The 14458-nt window shown below is 38.7% G+C and overlaps 1 protein-coding gene and 1 long non-coding RNA gene across 3 annotated transcripts in view; one reads left to right on the forward strand and one right to left on the reverse strand.

Annotated features, from left to right (window-relative positions):
* Positions 1 to 102: 102 nt before the first annotated feature.
* The window catches only part of myo6b (myosin VIb), a 42442-nt gene continuing 28086 nt past the window's right edge, over positions 103 to 14458 (reverse strand). Inside the window, exons 27-33 of one of the 2 annotated variants that reach the window (XM_086274019.1) lie at positions 14117 to 14195; positions 9648 to 9808; positions 9469 to 9519; positions 7048 to 7151; positions 5884 to 6018; positions 4578 to 4796; positions 103 to 1521 (exon numbers count right to left, since the gene is read on the reverse strand). In XM_086274019.1, the coding sequence (XP_086130145.1) occupies positions 1322 to 1521; positions 4578 to 4796; positions 5884 to 6018; positions 7048 to 7151; positions 9469 to 9519; positions 9648 to 9808; positions 14117 to 14195 (949 nt within the window). In that variant the 3' untranslated portion in view covers positions 103 to 1321. The remainder of the gene's footprint in view (positions 1522 to 4577; positions 4797 to 5883; positions 6019 to 7047; positions 7152 to 9468; positions 9520 to 9647; positions 9809 to 14116; positions 14196 to 14458) is intronic. The other variant, XM_086274020.1, reaches the window with a different exon arrangement.
* LOC147307220 (uncharacterized) lies at positions 9829 to 10763 on the forward strand. The gene is made up of 3 exons (XR_015126330.1): positions 9829 to 10200; positions 10278 to 10491; positions 10573 to 10763. It is a non-coding gene; the product is annotated as an uncharacterized LOC147307220 (long non-coding RNA).

The following is a 14458-nucleotide window of genomic DNA, read 5'->3' on the forward strand; positions in this document are numbered from 1 at the left end:
TCAGAATGTCAGATCCATTTACTGAGCACTGACCATTAACAGCTTGTTTGTGAATATTTGTGAATTAATTCGTGATTTTTCAGCTGTGTAAAATAACTTCAAAAGAAAAAGCAAATCCAGGAATATATTTATTTTCTACAATCTTCCAGTTTCAAGGCCAACATACAAGAGAAAACCAAAGAAAAAACACATAAGAGTGATTCAATAGTTACATTACTCTTGACTACTACATTTTAAACAAAGATTGACCCTTGAATAAGATGACTGAAACATTCCTGGCATAACCAACTGAGGAGTCAAGTAATCAACTTAAGAAAATACTACATAAACACAGCACACACGCACGCACACAAATGACTGGCTGTAAAACAACCCCAAACCCAGAAAACTGCAAACATGAAAACAATTCCCTCTCAGATAACAAATGAGCAACAGTACAAAAGAAGTTTTTTCATGAAATTCCGTTGAGTTGTCAGAGCTCGTTAATGAATAATTAAATCAACTTATTATTATTCTGCCAGAAAAATGTATCCTACTTCATTAGGCTGTGTTGTGAGCAGTTGTGAGTATGACTTATAACATTACAGTCTTCTATATTTCACCTGTGATATTTCACATTATTACATTAGATGCACATAATCTATACAAAGTGAATTTAATTTGACTCTTGGTTGTATGGCCTTGTATTCATGATTGTCACCTTTAAGTACTTTAATCTGACAAATAAATGTGGTGTTTTTCATTACTGTCATCTCATACGAGCAGCTAGTGCATGGGCAATTATTCATAGCCACATCGCAGCTATTTATAGACACTAAATGGCAATTATGGTTGTAATATTCAGAAAACTCATAAAGAATTAGAAGACAGTTATAACCCTTAAAAGTACGTCTGCTGAGGTTTTCATGATTTTGTCTAATATATTGTTGCTTTTGCAAACCATTAAGGTTTCGGGTTTATAGCTAAAAAGGCTATGCACCACTTAAGGCTTCTGTGATGTAATGTTATTGCAATATAAGGTCTCACGGTCGGATATTCTACAAACATCGATTGAGAAAACCCCCCACAAGTCGTTATGCTACATCACTGAGATGTTCTACTGCAAGCTGTAAAGAAATGTTGAAAATCTAAAAATAATAAAAATAAAGTAAATCATAAATTGTCTACAGAAAGAGTGTGTTTAGGGCACCTTTGTCTGTGATTACTGTGGGTGCAGTGTTCTGCAACCTGACTGTGCATCTTTTATATTTGTCTGTGTATAGTGTTGTGTTGTGTCTCAGGACGTAGACCAAGCTTTTGACTTTTCCCTTATCTTGTGTGTTCACTTGAGGAGGTTCTGAAGCATGGCGGTAGCGTATGTTGGGCGGGCCTGCTTGTTCTCAATGGCTTTCTTCAAGTACTGAATTCCATCACAGCGTTCCCAGATTTCTTCAAACTGCCTGGGCAGGATCTCTGCCCCTCTCTTCCGGGTCAAACCGGTCTCCTCCAGGCTCAGCTCACACATCTCCATGTCGTCTTTGCCTGAGCAGCCAAAGGGGAAGGATAAAGATTTACTAGCAGTGCATTCACTTGGACACTTGACATCACACAGTTTTAGCCAGAGTTATCTATTTATTAGACTACCACATGCCCATGCTTGGCGTGCTTGCGCTGCTGGCAGTAAACTGAAAATGATACAGTGCTTTTATAAGGTGCTAAAGGTGCATAAAGCAAAAGAATGGGCCATTTTAGCTCATTGTTAGGTGGTTGATTGTCAACGTGATGACGTTATATCATATCATGTATAATTTAACTTTTGTGGAGATAAATGAGATGCTACTGTCGTAAAATAAAAGAATAGGATGCTTTCATATGGGGTTATAGGTGCATAAAGGCAAAAACAAGTAAATATAGCCTGATGGTAGATGGTTGCCATGCGAGCTAGCTTACAGTGTTATAATATATTATGTGTAACTGCTGTTCTTTGGCTATAAATTTGATGACACTGTGGTGACATAAAACAGATATGATGCTTTCATAAGGCGCCGTAGGTTCATAAATGCAAAAAACAGCCGGCTGCAAATCATTTCGTAGGCAAGATGACAATGTCTGACAGATAATGTAATAATATGTGATTATCAGGGACCTAACCAAATTTGGTTGCTAAACTCCTAATCATACATTAGTTGGCAGCCAAAGAAACAAACAAATAAAAACACAAACAGAGAGTTCATGACTTCCAGGAAGATCATGTAGAGCTAAAATAGTGATCTATATCTCATATATATATCTATATATATATATATATATATCTATATATATATATATATATATATATATATCTATATATCTATATATATCTATATATATATATCTATATATCTATATATATATATATATATATATCTATATATCTATATATATATATATCTATCTATATATCTATATATAGATAGATATATATATATCTATCTATATATAGATATATATATATATATCTATATATCTATATATATCTATATATATATATCTATATATCTATATATATATATATCTATATATCTATATATATATATATATATATATATATGAGATATATATAGATATATATAGATATATATATAGATATCTATCTATCTATCTCTATATCTATCTATCTATCTATATATATATATATATATACACATATACACATATATATATATATATATATATATATATTAGGGGTGCAACGATACACAAAATTCACGGTTCGGTTCGGTTCGATACTTTGGTGTCACGGTTCGATATTTTTTCGATACAAAAAAAAATGTTCATGCCTTTTTAATTTGTCATTTATTAAAATTATAAATATATATTTTAACACAAAAGTACAGTTTTTAAATTTAACCCTAACCCTTGTGCGTGTTGTTTTTTAGCTCGTCATATTGCAGCCACAGAAATTCTTTTGTCCATGAAACCATAAAGCTGCACTTTCTTTTTGCCTTATAGTCTGATTTGTCATAACTTCTCCGTTTTGTGGTAAGCTTTTCTTTGGCTGTCACTTCTTCACCCTGACCTGTCTTATTTGGCTCAGCAGAACTAAAATATATATCTGTCTGTGAAGGTTCTCAATCATCCAGGTCATCGTAGTGAAATATATATCCTGCCGCACTCACATAAGCTCAGCGATTCTCTGCGCGATCAACCTCTCACATGTTTAAGCTGCGGAGATTTCACTTGTCATGTTTGCATAGTAAGCTAACAATTAATAAGACGATGTCAGAGGAATTGGTGCACAAATTATCATCACTCACAGATCAGTGCTGTCGCTCTCTATACACAGTTCGCGCGATTGCAAAGTGAAAGCAAAAAAACAAGCGCAAATTCAAACACGTCGGGCTAGCGATATTGCGAACCCTGTATCTGATTGAGGAATCACTCATCTTTGGAAAAGAGAGTTTATTACAGAGAAATGTCTCTTTCCAAAATAAAAGCTATACTATCCGCTTCTTCTGGGCTATATTCTCAGCAGCATATTAAACATATCAGGTCTCCATAAGGAGAATCCTGTGCTAACAGCTGTCTAAATGACTCGGCTAAAGTTTGTAGCATGCATGCTTGTTGTTTTTGTCTTTGCACTAGGATGATGTCGGTGTAAATATGCAGTCATATTCGTTGTGTTCCCACTAGTGCTTTCAGGTTAATCTCGTTGAAATAACCTTAACGCCACAACATGGCAAATCTCCGTTAACGAGCTACCCTATACAGAGGGGCTAGACGGCCAACACGTTAACGAGCTAACTGCGCTAACACACTAGCTCCCACCCATGTAATTGAGTATTGCATGGCACATCCAACATACTGTTTTACTTTAGTCCATGACTCGCTTACCTTCAGGGTCATACGTCACATGAAAACCAAAATAATTCCAAACGCCAGATCTGAATGAGGGTGGGGAGGTCCACTTCTGTCTCGCTAGCTTGCCCTGCGCTCTTCCTTCTGACCATCCTGTCTGTGTTGAGTGCCCTAGGCTGCACTCTCGAGCCTAGGCGGAGTAGTCAAATGCAGATTCACTGAGCGCTCAACACAGACAGCATCGTCAGAAGGAAAGTTGATAAAATAAATTACAAATTTTGTATTGTTCTTTTTTTTTCTCCCCTTTGGTTTTCTTTCTTTCTCTCCCCCTCTTTCTTTCATTCTTTACCACTATCCTATCCCACAGTCATGTCTGTCCCATTTGCAACTGAAAATAAAATAAATTCATAATTATAATAAAGGTCAATCAAATGGACCAATATGATGATCCACTTAAAATAAATCCTCTTGGCATCTTTCTTGGCCTCAAGACAACAATTCTGATGGCTATAGATCCAAACGGGACACAAAAAAAATTGAAAAAAAAAAAATTGAAAAAAAAAAAATTGAAAAAAAATTGTATTGTTCGATACATATGCGTACCGAACCGAAAGCACTGTATCGAACGGTTCAATATCGATACGAATATCGTTGCACCCCTAATTTATTTATTTATTTATATATATATATATATATATATATATATATATATATATATATATATATATATATAATAAAAATAAATAAAACTGTTGACTCACCTGCGACCAGCACGATGGGTTGTTTGTCTGGATGAAGCTCCATTTGTCTGGCTATCCAGGGCCCATCAAAGTGGGCATACCACCAGCCCTTCTTTTTATTCTGGGGATCCTTGTACTGGTCAGCGGGTCGGATAAAAGGAATGCGGAAATAACGCTGCTGCCGGTTCATGGCTACCTCTTGATGCTGGGTCGTCATCAGAGGAGCTGGGTTCTGTTCAGCTGTAGTGACACAGTGCAATCATTAGAAAAATTAGTAGTAGTAGAGGAGATGGTTTTGTACTTTCACGGCAACAGCTTTAAGTATTCACAACAAAGAACCTGTTATTTTGGCTTATATTAATGTAGCTTTGTACTAGCTTTGGTAAAAGACGAGAACATGCTGAGTGGGACAGGAAACAAAGAATACAGCTTTTAAAACATACAAGATCAAAAAGGAACAGGGATGCCCCATGTAAACACTACAGGGAAAGGCTGGGAAAGCAGCTTTTAGCCTTTTATGAAGTGGTCTCAAATACGACCCCTGCTACATCAGTACAGGCCAAAATCAGGATCCAAATATAAGGAAACAAAGTAAAGCTTTTAAGAGCCATCATATCAAAAGAGAAAGGCAAGAAAATATAGTAAAATTAGAAACAACATCTAATGTTCCCATTGTCCACAATCGAATATTTGTTTTTGAAATGAACAGGAAGACAAATGTAGTACGAGTGTGAGCTTTCAAGGAGCAGAGTAACACTTGTTTGTGTTTTGTGGCACAGAGTATGCTCGGTTGAATTGAGAAGGAAAGCAAGCTGTCATACTAGCAACATGGCTGGCAATTATTTGCTAATTAGAACACCCATTTTTGACAGAGTCGGACAGAAGGTGGCTGAATGTTTAGGCCTTGGCATTTCATCTGTTAACTGAGTGTTGGAAAACATAGGCAGGTTATCTGTGTGCAGGTCACACAGGCGGGTCTCTGCCAATAAAAGTGAAGGGCTGAGGTGGAGAAAATAACCTGCAGTAAGATTTGCATTAGTGACTGTTTATTACAGTACTCATATACAGCGTATGGGAGGGTGCAAATTTATGCTCATGTTTAAAGCAACTTTCAGCTGCTCCCTTATTGTCGAGGGGTCGCCACAACAGGTAGATCTGCATATTTGATTTGGAAGATTTTTATGCTAGATGTCCTTCTTGATGCACTCCAAACAGATTTGTGTCTCCTCTTGGGAACAAAATGGGAACCTTGTTACTCAAATGTGTAAACCACTACAGCACACTTAGTGGAATTATGAAGCAACAGAACACAATATCCTTTACTAACCATAGTCAGTGACACATTTAGGAGCCCTCAGATCGCTCCCGTCATCATTTTGTTTCTTGTTCTTGGATTTCCATGCATGATAGACCTTCAGACGACGGTGAAACTCCTCTCTGCAGGCTGCCAGCAGGTCAATGTCTGTCCCCACAACATAGCATCAGTAAGCATGCATGAAATCAAAACAATCACAAATTGGCAGAAGAATGAAAGAGAGAAGAATGAGCACCTATTTTTATTTCAACATAAAATCCAAATCTGGAACAGATAAGTCGCAAATTACCATTTTATATAGTTTAAGAACCAGTAATGACATCCAGCAACTAGTTGGCTGCCAACAGTTTCATAATGCCAGGACTGAAAAATTGAACTGCTATTTCCAGAAAACATTGTGTGTGCATGTCTGTGTTTTAGGGTGCAGCATGCCATCTCAGTGAAGAAAACATTCAAAACCGACAGCGCCTTTAGTGAGCATCGGGCTATAATCAGTCAGTTTTAAAGCAGAGTTTTTTGTTGGTAACACCACCGATCCAATCAAAGCAAATGGGTTCCACAAATTAGCCAGATGTCCTTGGAATCCCATCGGGGATATCAGAGTGCCTAACACTGATCAGAGTACTGTATACAGTGACAGTTATAAAGACGTTGGCATAAAGGCATCTGCTTTTCATGCTGACTGAGAAGAAGGTTGGCTGGGAATGACTAGAAAGAGTAAAAGTCAGCCATCCTCCATAATGATGATAATTTCCTCTCTCTCTAACAGTAAAAAACAAGTCGATGAGCCATAGCAGCTGTGGGAACATCCTCACATTGGGTTTTTTTACGTTGCAGGGAAGACATCTTGTGTTCTCACTCTCTACAGCTGCAGTTTTAGCTTTTTAACAGCCACTTTGGCAACTCGAGGAATGACTGAGAGTGCAGATGAAAAGCGTGTGCAGAGAGAGATGGTACCCCATGGTTTTGTGTACCAGAATGGCCAAAACATGAGCTGATGCAGAATTATTTAATGTGGGGGCTGAAAACTGTAAATAATTTTGTGATGAAGCCTCCACTGAAAAAAGCGACCTTCAATCAGGGCTTTAATAACTAAATGTGCATTTGACGGTCGAGTCAATGTGCAGACACTGTTTTTTGAGTGAGGTGAAACTGGGTAGGTTGAGGATTTCTCACCACAGGATGTGTTGATGACATCTCGCAACTCAGCATACTTCCACTTGCTAAGGTCGTACTTTTTCACACCAGCAGCAGCTTTGGTTGCCTGCACCTGAGGACCCCTATGGCAAGGAGCAGATGAGCGGGGGCGAGAGGGAGCAAAAAAGAAAAAGAAGGTGAGTGTGAAGACAGGTAAGTGTGACAAGGTGGGACTATCAAGGGATTGGGAGTTGTTACTTTCAAATATGATTCAGGTTTAACATTTTAGGGCTGTGTCAAAACAGAAAAAGCTACTTTTAACAATAAATCAGAAAATAATGAAAAAAAATTACATATGTACTTTAAAAAATATATAAAAAATTACTAAGATCTAATGTTTAAATTGCAGAAAGAATGGGTGAACATTTGCAACCAGCAGATTTATTAAGGATACCAACCTTAGTGAAAAAATGAAACAATCACTTCACTTCTTATAAACCTTCCTCATTGTCTCAGCTGTTAAAATTCACATTAGGAGCCAGACAGCAGGGGAGCTAAAGAGCACAGTTTGTCCACATCTCTGTGGCCTGTTTTTAAATTCCACGGAATTCCACTCCGTTGTGGAAGAGCTTTTGTACCAAATATTTCTTGTGGAACTTTGAGTGTATTTAAATTTATGTAAAAAAAAGAGAGATGAATGAAAAACAAAGTGTAACTGTGCACTGCTTTAATAAACAACTACTAAGTCAACTAATGGCAATTGATGGTGTTTTAGCTACTTAACAGACTATTGCAGAGCTCTTATCTCATGTCTCCAGCTTCCCTGCTGAGTATAGGCAGCTAATTCAATAATACAAAGGATTTGTCTCCTCTATTTACAGTTGGCACAACTGTTACTGTCTCTGGGTAGAGGATTGCTGATCTATGAATCATTTACTAAATTACCATTACCATTTAAGATTCACACAGACTGCAAAGATTAAACTGATTTGGGATGATGACCAGTGCTGGCTGAGGCGCGTGCCAGTGTGTAATGGTGATAAACCAGAGGAAAAAAGGTTTTACTTCTGTTGCGGAGAGAAAAAAAAGCTGTGGAAAGGATGTGATGCCCGGGGTTTTGCTTCTGGCAGAACGTAAATGTGAAATGAATCCCATTCCCCATTCAGGAAAAGGAAGACAGAAGGAGGCTGTGATCTTTCCAATATTCTTTAGCTACTAAGTCGGCCATGCCAGCCAATGTGCTTACCTCTACTGCACAAAATCGGCCTAATCTCTGTGCTAGGCACATGCAAAACATGTGTCTCTCTTCCTCTAGTTGGTTGCCAGAGGTCACCTGACTTACAGGAATACTTAGAGTCTACAACATGGGCTCTGGAGCCAGCGCTGACATAAGAAGCTTTTCGATCCAATGTAATTTGTGCTCACTGAAAACTACAGGTAAAAGCGTGCATAGGCTATTGAATGCTTTCTCCTAACATTAAACACAATGTAGCTGCAGAAATACAGTGATGCATATTGTATCTGAAACACCCGAGCTTTATTTAGGACAAGGTTTAGAGGTATAAGGAGAGCAGAGATAGAACTGTTAAACTTTCAGCAGTTTATGTAAATGGATCTGTTTTTCACTTCCCTTTTTTACATGGGATGTGCAGTTGTTCCCGCAAATAACCTCAAAATGCAGTTTCCTGCATAGCTACACAAAGATACTAAGTGTCCTCATATAGAAAGAGTGAAAAGTGAATGAGAGCGTGATTTTGAATACAGCTTGTTTGAGTACTAAACATTTTATATTAGTATTAAACATTTTGGGAAGGATATATCATATTTTGGTTAAACTTCTCTAACTGAAAACACTCTCAAAACTAGAGAATTAATACAGTCCAATTTTTTTTACCATTGAAAACTTTGTTTGTTAAGAGCCGCTGACACCACCAGTTAGAATACAGAGCGACAGTGGAGTAAGTCATACTGCCACAAAATTATAAACTACTGTATGCATGCAAATCCGAACCCATCGCTGAGGACAGTATGTTCAGTCTGTGTGGTACACCAGCACTATGAAGGCTGCAGTCATGGTTTAACCCCTGCAGAAACAAAAAGATCCGATACTGCGCTCATCTGACACTGATGATTTAGTGTGCCATATTAATTTATGGGTAATTATGATTACATATAATGAATTATCTTCTGATTCGTGTTAAAATTTGCTTTTGTAAAAGAAAAAGCAATCATGCAGATCATCAAAAAATTAGACTGGAGCGTTTTTTTCAGAATAAGGATTACAGATTTGTGTGTTGTTTTTGCATCATTGCTATAATCTTGCAGATATTTTAAGCGACTTAGCGATTCAGGACTACGACAGCAATTAAGCGAGTAAGGGAGTTAGTGAGTGAATCACTACTGCTGGTGTTAGGTACACTTGGACACTGGCAGTTACGGAAAGCTGCGCTGATATCTTACATGGCTCTGGCTGAGGATGAAGAGATAGGAAGATCTGAAAAAAACTCATCACTGGGAGAAAACACAGCAACAGGAGAAAAGGCAGATACACAAGCAAACTGACGTCAATAGTGCTTATTTACTGTGTACAGAATACATCTGTATGCAAATGTGGGCACTGTGCTTTACATATACATTACCTGCGCAGAGCTGCATCCATCTGGCTTTCATCAGTTATGAGCTCGGCCTCATTCTGAGCGATTCTCATGGCTAACTCCCTGTCTCTTCTCTCCTGCTCGAGTACGGCAGCACGTTGGGCCTGCTCCTCACGTTCCTGAGCCAATTGGATTTCAAGCTCGGCCTGTAAACGGACACATAAACACAAAAGTATCGTAACACAGTACTTAATTCATCTGCCTAATGTGTCGATAAACCTAGCTCCAGTCAAAATACTATAATACTAATTATATTATAATACTATTATATACCAGACAGCACAGAGATGTGTTTGCCCAATGTGCCCAAGCCTGATTAGACTTATTTATCCCCCTTTTGGGCTGCTAATAAAGCTTTAGTGGTTATTTGTCTAGACAGAACTGTCATGGTCCGGGTGAGCACGGGGTTTTTCCACTCCGCTGGGTTCTACCTTCAGGCAGAGACTCCAATCAGCTTCCACACCTGGTTCCAATCAAGTCACCTGCATATAAGACCAGCATTCACAACAGACCTCTGCCAGATCTTCTGCTAACCCATGTCAGTGCTAGGCTGCGAACCCCTTGTGAGAACCCTCAACTACTGCTTTTCCCTCACCGTGTTTTTCTTTGTCATAGGACCCACCTGGCAGTCACGTTTCCCGAACTACTCTCATCTCCGCCTGGACGCTGGTTCTGTCATCTGGTTTCTTCCTCTCCACCATCGGACTACACCTGCCTGCCTCCCTGCCAAGTCCCTCACTCCACGCATATTCTGGATCCTCTCTGGACACTCCTCACCCGGAACCCCCTGGACACCCCTTCCTCGCATGACACTTTAAACCTGCAACGCGTAAGCCCTAACCTCCATAGCCTAACCCTGCAGCTGTGATTCACTGGACTGCCACTGACTACTTGTCTCTTCTCATTATAGTGACTGCGTACCTCCATCCAAGCCGCTGCCCCTTTTTTCCATCCGTGAAATCCAGCACCTAGCCATAGCACTCAGTTTCATGTTCACAGTTTGGCCTCACAGTTCACAGTTCATAGCATTTCATAATTCATAGCATTCATAGTCTCCTGTTGTGTAATTTCACTAGACACTTGTAAATAAAGCACTGTGTTCACGCCCGTTTGCCTCCCTCTGTGTCTGCATTTGAGTCCACACCCACAGCCGGGCCTTCTCGGCCGTAACAAGAACAAAGCAAACAACTGAGAAACATTCAAAAGTTGGGAGATTTTTATAGACTTGACCCAAATTCAAAGTCCAGGTTTTTATGTGTTCATTTTTTCATTTTAACTAGCTAAGAGAAAGCTGTAACATAAATCAACAAATCAATAAATGTTCATGTATATAGGCTGCATAGTGTGCATTCTTCTCCTGTGTCTTATTATAGAAAGCCTCTAATGAAGTCCTCATTGCATACTTTTCTCTGAGGAGCTTTAAATATGAATACCTCTCCAGGTGAGAATATACTGCATTATTCATATTGTAGGGTGGCAGCTGTGTTACATGACCAGAGTGAAGCACGAGGGCTGAAACTCGACTGGAGAACACCCGAAACAATACATACTCTTTGGCACTGTCCTCGGGATTTTGACAATGTTTCCTGAATATACCAAATTGAATGTATTGTTTGTAAAATGAGGCACTGACTGACACCCTCATTTATTTCACAAGAAACACCAAGTTAAAAAAAAGAAAGACAGAAAAAGGAAAAGGAAATGGCTGCAGAAATTACCAACGTTATTTGTGTTGAAAAATATTCATTATACAACAGCGAACTACAGGAACACCACATGGGAAGTTTTTGTCTGAGCGGTGTTCCTTCAAGAAAATAAGCTCTGCAGAACTGAAGTGAAGGATATTGTGCTAGGGTAAGCTTTGTCATGGCTGAAAATAGCAGAGAACATAAAGCCAAATTCTATGAAAGTCACAGCAGACACCCATGGAAAGTTTACTGTTGAAGTCTGAGCTGTGGATCAAACCAGTTTTCCAAACAGTGTTCTTGGACATGTGGCTTATGACAGCCTGGTCTCACTTCTAGGGAAAAAAAGTGCATACAGATGTCCAACTGGACTGGGGTGAATAAAAATGGGAGGATGGGTCAGGGCGGCTTTAGACATGAAAAGTAAGGAAAGGTGAGATATAAAAATAGAACTGAAAAAGAAAAAAAAAATGGTGTAGCATCAAGGTCAGAGGAGAGAACGGATAAACAGTACTGAAACAAAAATCAGCAAACACATAGAGCTGGAAAAGGTGGCAAAGTGGAGATGAGATTAAGGGGCATGATAATAAAACACTGGACAGAACAAGGTGGGATTAACTAGTTTAGTTAACAGAAACCAGGCAGAAGTGGAGTCATCAGTCAAGACCCTGTGGGTAATCCACTGGGAGTCCAACCAATGTCATGACCCAGCTGTTGCTGTAGGACACCAAACAGCAAATAAATGTTACAGCTGTAGGCAGCATTTGCCAGCAAGGGGAAACATTAGAGCCATTTCAATGGCTTTGGAGCTACATTATTTGGAGGTACACCGCTTTAGGTGTGTAATTTGTCAATTTTAACACCTTTGCTCGAAATCAAATATTAAAAATAGGCTTTTAAGGTGAAGCCGATATATTGCTCTGTTTATTACACAGTTGTGTGAAAAAGAAGTTTTCACTCAGTGAAAAACTAAGTAACCATTACAGCTTCTATAGGAATTAAGAGCATAAGTAGCAGCCATGTGATACTAATCAAATGCATCTCATTAACTGATCATTAGGAATTGTGAGCACTTCTATGAAAGCAGCGATTTTAGCATTTTGCTTTGTCTTTGTCTGGAGCATTCAGGTGTGTGTTAACACAACAGCACAAACCTTCCAGGAGTGGACCTCCCACCAAATTTTATTTTGGAATAATTAAGTTTGAGCCAAATAATCTTATGTTTGCACATAATGAACAGCTCCATATTTGGCACAAAAACCCAGACATAGCATATCAGCATAAATACCTCATACCAACTCTCAAGCACATTGGTGGAGAGGAGACAATTAGGCTACGTACACACTGCAGGTCTTAATGCTCAATTTCGATTTTTTGATCAAATCCGACTTTTTTGTCTGCTTGTTCACACTACAAATAAAATGTGACAGCAAACGCGCTCTAGTGTGAACCCTCAAAGCGGCCCGCATGTGCAAAAGAAGACGTCACACACAATGCGCTCTGTTCAGACCCAGACCAAACAGTATTGTTTGACTGATGGCCCTTAAAATGAAGACTTGTTTCGGACTTTACGTTTCCCAATTTTACTTAAAGTTATAAGGTTATTTTGTTATTTACATATGGCCTAATAATGATCCTTATTGCTGTTTTAGAGAGGAGCGGTGCTTCAAAGGATAGCTGCAGATTTCTGTCAGAATCTGCAGATTATACAGTACAAATAAAATGTTCACGTTTCTCCAACGTTGTCTTCCTAACAGTTTCACTGACATCTACACTAAATGGCCAGAAAGCATTCATGATGTCTTCTCTGGCGCTGATAATCGGCATCTGTCTTGTTTCAGTGACGTAAAAGACGGATTTAATGCGACATGACCATTCAAACAGCAGTCGCTTTCTAAAACATCAGATATGTATCGGATTCAGTACCACATAGGAAAGTGACCCAGATCGGATTTGAAAATATCGGATTTGTGCCGTTCACACTGTCATACAATGATCGGCTATGGGTCGCATAGGGTCAAAAAAATCGGATTTGATGCGCTTTCGCCTGCAGTGTGAACGTAGCCTTAGAGCTTCTTTCATATCCACACCTTGCAGTCATTGAGTTGATCATGAAGTCCTTTCTATTTCAAAGTATTCTAGGGTAAAATCTGAAACCATCTACCTTACAGCTAAAGCATGGCCCAAACTAGATCATACACCAGGGATATAATTCTAAGCACAGCTGCAAATTTACAACAAAATGAAAAAGAAAAGAATCAAAGTGTTGCAATGGCCCAGAGCTCAATCTGATTGAAATGCCATGGCGGGACATTAAGTGATTTGTGCAAAAATGAATGCCTGTAAACTTCAATGAACTGAAGCAATGCTGTATAGATGAGTGGGCCAAAATTCCTCTACGGCGATGTGAGAGACAGACAAAAACATACTGAAAAGGGTTACTTCAAATTATTACACAAGCAACTGAATCACAGGCAGGACTTAATTTTTCATAGGACTGTGAAAATTGTCTTTTCACACGATTCTATGAGTGCAACCAGTAAAGCACTATTTTTTATTTTAATCCAAGGACTGAAATTGTCTGCCACTGCAGTGGAGTGCAGGTCATTTATAAGAAGCTTAAATAAAACTGCAAGGTTTTCATTAAATTCATTCAGTGGAGTTAAAGTAGAATTTTGAAGAAGTTAGTAGTTGTTAGTTTTCCAATTTTTACGTTTTTACTTTTCAACAGAAGAGCACAGAAGTATTCAATGGGGAAATTTTCCAAACCTGCATGGCCTTGTCCTCTTCCTCTCTCTTTTTTCTGTCCTCCTCATCTTGCTTTCTTTTCAGCTCCATCTCTGCTTTCCTAAAATGTTGAGACAAAAAGGAAAATCAGAATATTTACTAAAAACAACATTTCTGAAAGTGTCAAAAAATGTTTCCTCCCCAGGCTGATTGCTCTAGAGGCCAGTGTGCCACATCAGTGAAGCACAGACCCCACTTTTGTCTTTTATTGTCTTTTGAGTCACAGTTGTTTTACACTAAAACTGTGTTTAATAATCACATTTTGGTTGCTAAACGATTGAGTGGAGTTGAACATATTTATTTTACATCTAACCTTGCAGCGTT

Source organism: Aulonocara sp. 'chitande type north' Nkhata Bay, linkage group LG19, assembly GCF_057382095.1.
Source record: "Aulonocara sp. 'chitande type north' Nkhata Bay isolate Kocher_YH1m ecotype deep benthic linkage group LG19, A_spYH_male_GT1.1, whole genome shotgun sequence".
Lineage (NCBI taxonomy): Eukaryota > Metazoa > Chordata > Actinopteri > Cichliformes > Cichlidae > Aulonocara > Aulonocara sp. 'chitande type north' Nkhata Bay.